Source organism: Benincasa hispida, chromosome 7 (assembly GCF_027475165.1).
Source record: "Benincasa hispida cultivar pf3 chromosome 7, pf3_genome.v1.1, whole genome shotgun sequence".
In the NCBI taxonomy this organism is placed as follows: Eukaryota; Viridiplantae; Streptophyta; class Magnoliopsida; order Cucurbitales; family Cucurbitaceae; genus Benincasa; species Benincasa hispida.
Window position 1 is genome coordinate 29067514 of NC_143484.1, and position 12997 is coordinate 29080510.

Sequence of the window (12997 nt, forward strand, 5' to 3'; positions counted from 1 at the left end):
AAACATGAACAAAGTCATTATTTGTATAATACAATAGCATGACAACAAAGATATAGTTCAATCGACATGAAGTTATCTTATTGACCTTAAGGTTCAAATTTCAATTCCACATCCTATAATGAATCTATACTTTCTAAATGTATTATCTAGTTATAAGAAAAGCTAAATTATAAAAATATCCGAAAGTTGCTATTTGTTTTTAGAAAAATTATCTTCATACTTTCAAAAGTTTTAATATTATCTTCAAACTTTTATAAACATTTCAAAATAAATATTGGAATATAAATTATTTAGAATTTTGAATATAAATAAAGACTTAGAATTATGTGGTGATAACCATAAAATAATGTGGTAATCTAAATTTTCTTTTTATATCAAAGCCATACCATTTCTACTTCAAGATTTGTCCAAAATTGTAAAGAATTTCTACCCTCAAGGTATTCTTGACATAATTGTGAAATTTAAGAGGGTGTTTGGGCCCCAACTTCAAATAGATGAAATGAGCTTATGTACCCTCACATCCATGTTTGAGTCTTCAGTTATAATATTTGGTGTTTTCAACTATTATAATCTACAATTAACTGTGACATTACTTTTCAAATCACTATTTGTTACAATATTTACTATTTACTACCTATCATCTCTTTCTTTATTATATGTTTACTATTTTCTACCAAAGCTAAAATAGTTTACTCCAAACACATACTATTATAACTTAAACCAAAATAGTATCCTAAATACATACTATTATAACCTACAAACTATAATAACTAACTCAACGCTCCAAACATCCCCAATCGGCAACATTCCTATTTTTGAAATAAATGACAAATTTCAAGGATATATATATATATATATATATATAGTAAAGGAAATTTTTTACAGATAGAAAAATGTCAAACTATTAATAGAAATAACAAAAAAAAAAAAAAAAAAACTAATAGACACTGATAGACATTATGTCTATTAGTGATAGACTTCTATCAGTTCCTATCACTGATAGACAATGATAAACTTCCATCAACCTCTATCAATGATAGACTTCTATCAGTTTCTATCATTGATAAACAGATAGACTTCTATCAGTGTTTATTAGTGATAGACTTGTATCAGTTCCTATCAACCTCTATCAATGATAGACTTCTATCATTTTCTTTTACTGATATATACTGATAGGTTTCTATCAACCTCTATAAATTATAAACTTCTATCAGTTTCTATCATTGTTAGACGTTGATAGACTTATACCTGCGTCCATCTGTAATAGACATTGATAACATTGTCTATCACAACTATCTAAAAGTAATAAAACTCAAGTATAACAAAAACTTAATGGGTGTTCAATAACCAAACAAAATTAATCCAAAATGCCCAAAATCTTACCCCCAATGGCAAAAAATCCAGCGAACTCTAACCTTGGCGATGACATGACAGCGGCGACGAGGATTGGGCTGCACTGATCTAAGAATTAAAGGAATAGAGAGAGTGAGTTGGGTAGAGAGAGAAAAATCGACTCACCGACGGCGACATACAACCAGATTAGACTCAAACAGTGGTGGATTGACGATTGGGCATGAGTATAGTGGTTGCTAGATGTTAGAGTGTGTGGGTTAGAGAGAGTCTGAGATCAAATTGAAGAAGAAAAGAAAGTGTGTGGGTTAGATAGAAACAGAGATAAGACTGAAGAAGAAGAAGACGGAGAATGGGGAAGATGACTAAATTTTGTTATTTTGTATAAATAGTTTATCTTATTTTTCTATTTTTGAAAATTTCTTATAGTAAAACCGTCGAAAATATTTTCAAATATGACAAAATGTCACGTAATAGACTTCCATATACAATTATATATTTATAAATAAGTTGGTTCATTTTTTTTATTTGAAAACAACCTATATATAATTATTATTTTAAGAAAGACCAAATTTCGGACTTCCGTCAACTTCTATTTGTTCTGATGACAAGCACGGCTCGGCGGAACAGTGTAGCAGTGGGCAGCTCCATTCTCCGCAGGGCATCGCTATCGCAATTCCAATCCTTCACTCTCTCTTCAAATTTATCGTTTTCACCTCATTTCCGACGATCAACAGCAAGAACCTTGGCCGTTTCAATGGCGAATGAATCGGGGAGTGGAGTGGTTCGCTTCAAAGTATCTCCCTCAACCGCTTGCGTTATTCAGAAGGGTGATATCACACAGTGGTTCATCGATGGTTCTTCTGACGCCATTGTCGGTGACTTTATCTCTCTCTCTCCTTAGAATATGCTATTTTATTAAGGGTTTATGTTTATTTGTTTACTGGAAAAGGGTAGTGGGAATTAATCCGTTGAAATCTCCTCTGCCTTGAGTAATGATCAGAACTATCCTTTGTTTAAATGATGGGATGGTTTGTTTTTTATAAATTGCTTTCAGTTTGTAGTTGAATAAAATGGGGATAATGCTGTAGGGTTGGATTGTTTCCCATTGCTTTGCTTCGTGACCTGGAGGTACCTAGAATCATCAATGAAGTTACTGAGAATTATTTTGTAGAATTTTGATTTTTTTAAAAAAATAAAGAAACGGTTTCATTGATGAATGAAATACATAGAGGTGAATTACAAAAAGACTCTCTAATTGGAGATTAAATAGGAAAAGCTATAAAGAGTAAATTGGTTGTTTGTTCTTGCACCAAAATTTAAAAAAAAAAAAAAGAAAAAAAAAAGATGACCGACTGAAATATCTAGAAGAAAGCATGACTGAAAACAAGCCAACATTCTTTTTAATACCATGAAAAGGATGACCGACTGAAATAATTGTCAGGAGATGGGAAGTATTGTTGGGGAAAGGCAAAGACCAACCAAAAGCCTCCAAAATAATGGCCCAAAATCAAAAAGCAAAACGATAGTGCCAAAATCGTGAAGTTTTGTTTTGTAGATTTGTGATTGTGGGTTTGTATTTGTATAGATTTAGGTTACTGTATGGACTAGAGTTCATTAGGCATGATTCTGATTTCCATGATTTCCAAAGGATATGACAGCCTTGGTGCGATCACATTAAGTGAAAACAACTAAAAATGTAGTCACTAATTTTTATTATTTTCTTATCTTTTATATACTACATAAGTGAGAAAAATAGTTTTTAAGCTCAAATTCGAAATGGCTCCCGTCCAATATATATAATATATTTGATTAAGTGTAGTTGCATTATAAACTGTACCATAACTCCAAGAATGAAGATAAAGAAGGAGGGTACCAAACTAATGAACTACCTTGACGGTCTAAGGCAAGATGACCCTTTGTCACCTTTTCTCTTTCTCTTGGTGGTTGATGACCTTTGTTAGGTGTGGAGGAAGGAGTAGATAGTGGCTGAGGGGTTTAAGGTGGGGAAGATTTGGTTCACCTTTCTCATTTTTAGTTCACAATTGACATACTCTTTTTTCAATTGGGCCAAGTGAGTTCCTTTCTTAACCTTAGCTGGGCTTTTTCGCTTTTAGAAGTGATTTTTTGGTCTTAAGATGAATAAGGGGAAGAGCTCCATATTAGTGTTGAATTATTACAACCCTAATATGGAGTTATTTCTATAAAAAAGGGTTGAATTATTACTGGTTCAAGTTAGGCTCTTGGGTAGCTATGGTTCTTTTGGGTGGTAATTCGAATACCTTGTTTTTCCAGAACCCTGTCTTTGAAAGTTTTCAAAGTGGTTTGTCTACATGGAAAAAAAAAACCCGTTTCTCCAAAATAGGAGCTTACCCTCATCCAGGCGATGTTGAGTGAAATTTTCATTTATTTATGGTCTTTTTTTTAGAATTCCAAACTCTGTGAGTAAGAGTCTTGAGAGGGTCATGAGGAAGTTCAAGTGGGAAGGGTCGAGAAGGGGTAAGGTTTGCAATTGGTTATGCAGGAGGTCTAAGAATTATATCAGATTGATGGAAGTCTAAAGCTCCAAATCGAATTAGTATTCTATCTTGGATTTTGCTTAGTAATAGTCTAAATACTATCGAGGTGCCTCAGAAGAAGATTTCTTGTCTATCTCTTCTCCTACTCTTTCTGCTTTGACTTTCTTTGCTTTTTCCTCGTGCTAGAATGTTAAAATTCCAAAGAAGGCTAGGGTTTTTGCGTGGCAGATTTTACATGGGAGAGTTAGGAGCTAGGACCATGGATCATGCCCAAAGACATTCTTCCTATGTATTGTTCCCATACTGGTGCATTCGTTTTGGAGGCATGACTATGAGGAGAATCTAAATCATCTACTGTGAGATTGCTAGTTTTCTCTTTACCTTTGGGGTCATGGAATGAGCTTCCGAGGTTTTTGGGGTTCCCAATAAAATGGGAGATCTATGTTGGAGGAGGTGCCTTTGAATCTTCCCTTTAGGGAGAAGGGAAAAGTGTTGTGGTTTCTTTGCCGTTGTTATGAAATCGGCAAGTAAAAAATACATAAAACATAAAAGAATAGAGAAGATCAATACATAGATTTACGTGGTTCACTAACAATGCGTTAACTACGTCCATGAGACAAAGGGAGAACAATTTTATTAGAGAGAATGTTACAAAATACAAAATAATATGGTGCCTCTAGGGTTAGAGAGTTTATATAGTGCACTCCTCTCTCCGTACTAGGTCGTTCGAAGCGCCATAACAGATTCAGGACATTTCAATAGCAATTTTGTGGGATATTTGGCTTGAGAGGAACAATAGATTTTTTTTTAAAAAAATTATTATCATTTTATTTATTTATTTATTTATTTGACAATATGTGAGATGGAGTGGAGAATTGAATCTCTGACCCTGAGGTGGATAGTACAAGCTTATGCCAATTGAGCTATGTTCATGTTAGCAGAAACAATAGAATTTTTAGATAGGTTAAGAGATCGGGTGAGGAGGTTCTAGGAGGGGGCTAGGTTTAATGTCTCCTTGGAGGGCCGATCTTTGGACCTTTCTGTAACTATGATCTTAATATTGTTCTTTTAAATTAGAGTCATTTTCTGTAGTTAAGGTTGGACTCCCTTTTTTGTTGAGCTTGTTTTTTGTATTCCATTGTATTCTTTCATTTTACTCAATGAAATTGTAGTTTCTTACCTAACCAAAAAAAAACTTGTCTGCTACCTTGCCTTGCATGCCAAAATTGCAAACTGTCTTAAAATGATTTCCTGTCTGACCGTTATATGGCGATAGTGTTTCTATGATTCATCTAATATTGTGCATCTTAAATTCAATGTCGACATCACTCTTGACAGAATTCAGTGTGATCATACTAGCTTGGTTTGGATCAATTGCATGCCTCATGAAGTTTAATGTATCCAACTTTTGGGACGCTGTTTGTATCTCCTTATTAAGCACCTGTATTTAGCTCATTGTGCAGTGCAAGTGATGCAATCATGCATCAAGCAGAGAGATCTTCAGGAACTCTGAACCAAAAGTGTTTATTATTATTTGAAGGATGGCTAAAACAAGAGATTAACCTTTATATTTATAGAATATTTAGCCCCACTAACCAAGTAAATTAACTAACCAACCAGCAAACTAAAGCAAACTCAAAATTAAAATTACCAAACTATTACTAATTATACTACATCTGTAAGAAGGATTCATATGGACCATGTGCTTTGTCCTGTATTTTCTTATTTTTAGGAGTTTTCAATACCATGAAATCTATTAAACTTCAGTTTCTTTGGCCTAAATTTTATTTAGGTTAATCCAGCAAATAAGGTAATGCTCGGGGGTGGTGGTGCTGATGGAGGTAAGGAGTTTCAACATTATTTTAGCTTTATAACTTGTTGGACAAACTTACCATCTTAAATATTCTTTCCTCGCTGTTTTGTAGCCATACATAATGCTGCTGGGCCAGATCTCGTACAAGCATGTTATTCTGTCCAAGAAGTCCAACCTGGGATCCGTTGTCCAACTGGAGAAGCAAGGATTACACCGTAGGCTCTTCTGATTCAGTAACTGATCATGACCAATAGTTTTGTTTCTACATGCTAACGTGATCTTAAAATGCAGAGGTTTTCGGTTGCCAGCATCTCATGTAATCCATACTGTTGGACCTATCTACAACGTCAGTAGTAACCCCCAGGCCCTACTGAGAAGCGCATATAGGTTCTTGTTATGTAATTGCATTCTCCTTTTGAGTTTGATTTACCATTCAGGATATAACGTTTTCTATTGTCATATTGATTTAGAAATTCCTTGGCCGTGGCAAAGGAGAATAACATTCAATATATTGCCTTTCCCGCCATATCCTGCGGTGTTTTTCGGTAAGATATCATATTGATATTAGAAATTTTGGTGTGTGTTTTCTTTATACCCCTTTTTTATAATTAAAAAATAGTAGTTTCATGATTGATTGGTAAAGTTCCTCTAAATTTAGTTTTCTAATGGCTTGTGCGTGCGTGTTCGTGTTAGTTTGTACCATATTTCTGTTATTACTATTAGTTGGTCAATGATGGATTGATCCAGATTCCTATTGAAACATATATTTTTTTATTGATTTTTATTATACACTTGCAGGTATCCTTATGATGAAGCTGCCACAGTAGCCTTATCTACCGTTAAGGAGTTTTCCCAGGGCTTGAAAGAAGTAAGGTGTAATGCTCCAAGAATTCAATGACTAATCTTGTATTAATGAACAAGACTGTAGGCTAAAAGCCTATTTATACACACTGAGTGACTGGACACCTAGGTAGCCGGTCAACCACGTTTAGTAACCGGTTTACAAAGGGAATTACAACCTCTTAGGCAGCCGGATAACAAAAGCATAAAAGCTACAAAACTTAAAACTAATATTAAAAAAATTCAACAAAGGAAGATTGTTATAATTCCTACATCAATTTTCCTATGGTACACTTAGGAACGTGTCCTTCTTTTCGTTGCAGGATGCGAATATGTTCTTCAAATATTTTGGACGTGTTGGGATCATCCCATCATGGTCCTCTTATCTTTGATAGGAAAGTTTTCAGTTAGCCTTAAAGAGAGGGATTAACTGCCTTGGTGGGCCTTGTCGGTTTTTCTTGTAGTCGCTTCTTCTATGTGTGGTGAACCCTCACCCGCTAGTTCCTCCATCTTCTGCTCGGTATGGAAGGTCAAATTTCTCAACCAGGTTAGATTTTGTTTGTGCGAGTTAATACCATGGATCGTGGTTCAAGGAAGTTGATGGGTTTGTTAGGGTCATAGTGTTGTATTCTTTACAGGGGCGGCTTAGGATCTTGACCACCTTTTTGGGGGCTGTGACTATGTGTTTTCGGTTTGAAGCTGGAGCCTTCAGTTTTCATCTAGCTCGGCCTAGAGGATGTATCTCTGTATCTCTTTGATTCCTATTGTGACTTCTTCACTTGCCCTTTTGTGACGAGGGGCATTGTCTGTGGTTCACTAGGGTTTGTGTAGTTTTGTGGGGATGTTGAGTTGAGAGGAACAACATAATTTTTAGGAAGTTTGAGAGACCTAAGTAAGAGGTGTGGTTTGTTGTGTTGTGTGATTTTTTTTACACCATGCATAACCATAAGTGTACAGTATCTAGTTTTAATACATTGATTGAATGCCAGTATCGTCCATAAGATTGTGCCATTAATTTAGTTAAGTACTACAATTATTTCTACCTCATTTTATCTAGAGAACTTAAACTTTGAAGATGGATTCTTTAAATTATCACCACTCCTACTCCCAACTAAGTGGAGACACCAATTGGAGAAAAAGTTTAAATATGATTCATGCAATGAAATAAACTCAAGCAAATAAAAGATTACTTTTATCATGCAACATACACAAGCCAAGAAAACGTTGTGGTTATTAACTTCCTCTTTTGGGCTCAGTTAATTCTCTTGCCTATAATTAAAACCTAACATAGCTGTATAATTTTTAAAGACAAGCAAGACATTATGAATCTTTTGTTAACTACTCCTAAAAGTATCCCCGATCTATCCCATTGTCACTACAAGTAGAACATTCTTGTCTGTCACTATAAGAACTCAGGACTTCCCTTAAAAGTAATCAACGACCTCGATTAGAAAATATACACTCTCATGCAAGATCCCACTAATAGTCATGCATATGTTATTCTAATCTAAATTCCACCCTCTCGAGTTAAAAACTTAAATCAAAAGAACAATTAATCTTTTATCAGAAGAATAAATGCATTAATTACACAAATACATGAATGGATTGTTGCATAATATAAGTCTTCTAATTAAATCAAGAATAAAATGAATTACTAATAACAGGCTTTAGTCAAGTTCAGATAAGTCTCATGCTTAGAGTTAAACCGTAACATGTCTGCATGTTTTTAAAAAATGAGTAAGGCATTGAGCTCCTTCTCAAAATGATCACTAAATGAACCTCTCATGTTTGTTTTAGGATTTACAAATAGCCATGCGAATATGATGTTCTAATTCAAGTCCCCTTTTGTCGAGCTAAAACCCAAATCAAAGATTATTCATTAAATGGCCTAAATAATAAAAGTTTAAGCATTTAATTTGCATGCAAGATAATTGTAACATGAGAATCTTTATTAAAATTAAATAATAAATCAAAAACACTGATCCATAAAATTAGAGTTCCACAACTCAAATCACTAATAAAAATTAAGAACTCTAATTAAAATATCCAAATAAAATCTACAAAGAAAGGGAAAAGAAAGAACTTCTTATGTGTGCCACGTTCGTTACTATCATGAGCTCCACAATCTTAAGAACTATTATGCTATTATGAGCTCCACGATCTTAAGTCTTAAATTTCGTCATTAGCTCACAAGATGTCAAGATGTCACTCAACAATTCCTTCCATATGCAGAAAATATTTAAGAACTTTTCTCTTCATTAACCTCCATTGAAACGAAATGGTTGGTTCAATTCTAATCTTAATCTATTTAGGTTCCTTTAAATATTTTAGGAATCCTATTTACATTTAGACGAACTCTCCTTTTCAAAATAGGAGATAAAAAGATAAAATTTTGGCTGAAATGGAAAAGAGGTGCGCAGCTGCTGCTCTCTGTCAAATGTCCTAGCATCACAATGCTGCTCTGCTTCGTCTTCTCACTTTTTTTAATGCCCAAAAAGCTCCCATTTATCCATGAATTCTTCTGTTGTGCTCTAATTGCTTATAAACCTGAAATTCAAACAAATAACCCGTGAAAACTCATCTATTTATACATAAACTAGCTAAACTAAAACTCAAGCATATTTATGCCACTTATCATGGTCCCTTGTCGGGTCCATCTCTCTCTTTCGGGTTTGGTCTCTATGTCCTTTTGTGATTATTATATGGGTCTTATTTTACATTTTTTTAGTATATGATGTTTATTAAACATTGTTATAAGTTTCTCGGACTTTTTGGATTATCTCTACAGGTTCTCCATACTTATGTGATGTTAGTTTTTACTCGAGCCTTAGCTTTTGTTTGATTAGCACCATGTCTCCAACTCAGAACTTCAAAAGTTGACGCTGAACTGCTTTCTGCCTATTTCTTTTACGTGCCTTGAGAGGCTCTTTTTGTTAGCTTGACTTGAGCCACTTTTGAAGTTCGGTTGCACTCTTTCTAGCGGAGAATGATCAATAAGATGAGAACATCATAGGTTGCCAACAACTAGTAATCTCAAGAGAACCCTTTTGAACTGGTTACTCTTTTGACAATTAAAACAAGACTGTGCCCCATTCAGCAATTGGACCAAATTCTTTTGTCATACATCAGCAGCTTAAACAGCTTGATCTAAATGGTGCTTGTAAATCCCTCATTTCTATTGCGAACAATCTTTTCAAAGATTCCTTAAAGCTTCACAGCATTTTTTAAGAATAGTAGAGCGATCATCTCAGCAAAGCACAACTTGATTGTGGGAATAGCAGTGTGATGTACTTTGAAATTTGGACAACTCTTGGATGCCATTCTTATTGTTAAAAAGCCGGTAGAGTGGACATCTTTAAAGAAAAGAAGTTTCAGCTGAATGCATATTTTGAAAAAGTCTATGAGGTAGGTTGGTCTTACCTTGACGACCTTAGAGCTTAAAGGCTTTAGACTTAGCCTAGAAGTCTAGTGGATAATATTAATGGATTCCGGATTCTGTATTTTTGCCAACACAACAGTATTATCAATGAGAAATCAAGGAATAAATTGTTGATTGTAGTAGCCTAGACTGGCGGACCCTTCACTTCCTTCCTTTTCATGCTAAAGGGATACTCCTTTGGCTGCCTTATTCATCATTGTTGTGATAAGAAGATCCTTGAAGGCTTCAAGTTGGGAAAGTAGAAACTAGAGGTTTTTCGTTTTCAGTATGTAGGTGATTGTGACACCTTTAATTCTTATCCTCTATGAGGATAGTTTGTTGGAAAGTTGGGTGTTAATTGTTGAGCTCTCACTTGAAGCTTGTAGCCTCTATCAACCTGTCCCTACCCTCCATCATAGGCCTCAGTGTCAGTTATGTGGAAGCTGCTTCTAAAGCGGTTCTTGGATGTAAGGTAGAGTCATAACGGTTTCGTTTTTGGTTTTCTGGCTTCGAAATTTATGTTGTTTCTTCTCGATTTCCTTGGATTTTGACATTTCTTAAAGTAACATTGGAGTCATGTTTTTAAGTTTAATTTTGAAAAACCATAAAACAAAAATTAAATGATCATTAAACGGGCCTTAACCATCTAGGTTTTCCTTTTGGAGATAACGCTAGACAAGCCAGATAATGGCTTGTTTTTGGATCAGGTTAGCCAAGTGGAGGAACATCTCTACCACTACTCACTTTGGTGCAGGCAGGTCTTTCAGACATCCCGGGTTGTCTCCTTCAAAATTCCTAACAGAGTGACTAAAACCTTGGAGAAAATTATATGGGATCTCATGTGGGGAGAGGAGCTAGTCTTGATCTATCTAGGTGAAGTTTTGCTGGAAATGGGACTGCCCTTACTCAACTTTCAGTGGTTCTTCCTACTGAAAAGTTTCAGTAGTTCTGGAACAAGTTCTTTAAAAGAAGAAAGAATGCGGAATGCCCTTAAAGGCAAGTGACCACTGATCAGCAAAAAATGCAGAGCTTCAAGTTATTATGCTAGGCAGTTAAAAAGCTTGCTGTCTCGTGTCTATGACCATAGGCAAATAGCACACCACCCTAGACAATCATGGTTATGACATGATACGCGAGCCTTCCCCCTTCCTTCTCTTTAAAAAGAGAGAGATGTTCAGAGAGATGTGTGAAGTAGGGGTGTAATCAGTTTGGTTCGGTTTTACAGGTTTAAGTGTCAAATTGAAGTCGAACCGAAGTCACTTAAGTGTCAAACTGAAGTTGGTTCGATCTGGCAATGCTGATCAGTATAAGTGTGAAACTGAAGTCGAATGACAGAAGTTATATAAAAAATTAGATAACTGAATCAAAATGGTATAGACACAACTGAACCGCTTGAAACCAATAAACAAACAGTTTAGTCAATTCAGTCTGCCGGTTCACTGTTTTGATAACTGCAGGGATACATGGGCTGGGCCTAGGGAAACTACAAATGGACACGGCTGGGTTGAATTGGTTGACAAGAAGGAAAATCATCATTAAATATATTTTTATAATAAAAAAGTTGCATCCCCCCTTTTATTGAACTCAGGACCATAAGGTTATAGAAACATGTCGTGAGCCAACTCCACTGCTAACGATTTTTTAAATTCAATTTTAAATATACTATGTTGTCGGTCAGCTCAGTATATCAGCTCAGCCTTGACAAACATGAAACCAACCTAACATTTTTGGTTTTTCATATTTGCACACTCATACCATCAAACCAAATTGACAACCGTTTCATTCGGTTTAATCGAAAATTTTTTGGAAAAAACTGGGGTGTAGCCTAGCTGCACCCATCTATTGTGCAGTTACTGTTGCACCCAATTAAAAATGACACCCAATTAAAAATTGTCATGTGATAGTTCATTTTTTTCTTTAAAAGGAAATTAAAAAAATTATTTTTTAGTGTGTGCAGGGGAAGGGAGAGCAAGCTGTAACCTATCCCATTAGTTTCTGTAACCTATAGGCTTTAAAAAATGAAAAGCCATTTGCTCATAGAATATACACCTGACGTTTCTTATTGTTCTTCTCAAATCTAATCTTGGTTAATGACTTTCTACATTAATGCAGGTGCACTTTGTCCTTTATGCTTCTGATATTTACAATGTTTGGTTGGACAAAGCAAATAAACTGCTCAAGAACTAGTGCAGGCTGCGTTAGTAATGGTAATGGTATCATTCACCTTTGCCCTTTAAAGCTTTTGTGTTGTATTCATCTGAACAGAGTCATGCTTTCTTATCAAATTCTCTGAAGGGGTTATTAGAATAAACATTGGATCCTTTCTCCAATGTAGAGTGCTAAAATTGCATATGCTTGAATCCTCTTGATCTACTGCTAATAGCTTTTATCTGTATATTTAATGCTTGGAAATGGTTTCTTGATCAGACAATGAAACTTAATGAAGAATCTAATGGCTCTCATGAGAACAATTTGTTGAGTGAGGTTGCCACAATATTGTGGGATCCCTGTACATGGTGAATTAACCAAATTTCAATGGAAATGAAATCTTTAGAATAAATTAATGCAAGTTAGGATTTGCTGACCACACCAATTCAAATCCAGCTCAAATTAAAACCATGAATCAAGTAGCCTACAAATCAAAATTGATTATCCCAATTCTATAAATGTTTAAGACTTCCAGTATCTTATTAATGGCCATCGAGAAGTGCTGTAGTTAGGAGATGTAGGCCAGTTCTTCTATCCTTTTGGATTTCTTTTCGTGAAGGGGAGAAGACTCTTTTTTCATTACTTCCCCACCTAGCTACTTTAGGTTAGCAACCCTCTCAACAATTAAGACATACATACGAGGAACACAAGTGACTAGAGTTCAAATTTAGGAGCCAAAGAAGTGGACAGAGAAGAAAGATGGAACTATGTAAGGGCAATCCATCTTGATGACGAATGCCACGATAACAAGAAATTTAATTGGGGTTTGTGATGCTAGAGGAATTGGATCAGATTCGGAATAAAGAGGTTCTTGGAATCCTTTAATCCAAAACGAGGATTAATCGTAGG

General features: G+C 35.2%; 1 protein-coding gene and 1 long non-coding RNA gene across 2 annotated transcripts; both read left to right on the forward strand.

The window, feature by feature from the left end:
* Window positions 1-1805: 1805 nt before the first annotated feature.
* On the forward strand, window positions 1806-12411 carry LOC120081009 (appr-1-p processing enzyme family protein). Its single transcript, XM_039035691.2, has 7 exons — window positions 1806-2224; window positions 5662-5710; window positions 5795-5897; window positions 5974-6069; window positions 6153-6227; window positions 6481-6550; window positions 12053-12411. Exons 1-7 carry the CDS (start codon window positions 1955-1957, stop codon window positions 12125-12127), a joined length of 738 nt encoding a protein of 245 aa, XP_038891619.2. The 5' UTR covers window positions 1806-1954; the 3' UTR covers window positions 12128-12411.
* Window positions 6846-7537, forward strand: LOC150035087 (uncharacterized). The gene is made up of 2 exons (XR_016530670.1): window positions 6846-7069; window positions 7161-7537. It is a non-coding gene; the product is annotated as an uncharacterized LOC150035087 (long non-coding RNA).
* Window positions 12412-12997: the final 586 nt, after the last annotated feature.

Bases quoted from the DNA above. Each gene is read 5' to 3' on its own strand.
- LOC120081009 (XM_039035691.2), top strand. From the start codon at position 1,955: ATGACAAGCACGGCTCGGCGGAACAGTGTAGCAGTGGGCAGCTCCATT. The intron at 5,898-5,973 runs GTAGGCTCTTCT...CTTAAAATGCAG, and splicing joins GGAGAAGCAAGGATTACACC to AGGTTTTCGGTTGCCAGCAT. The intron at 6,228-6,480 runs GTAAGATATCAT...ATACACTTGCAG, and splicing joins ATATCCTGCGGTGTTTTTCG to GTATCCTTATGATGAAGCTG.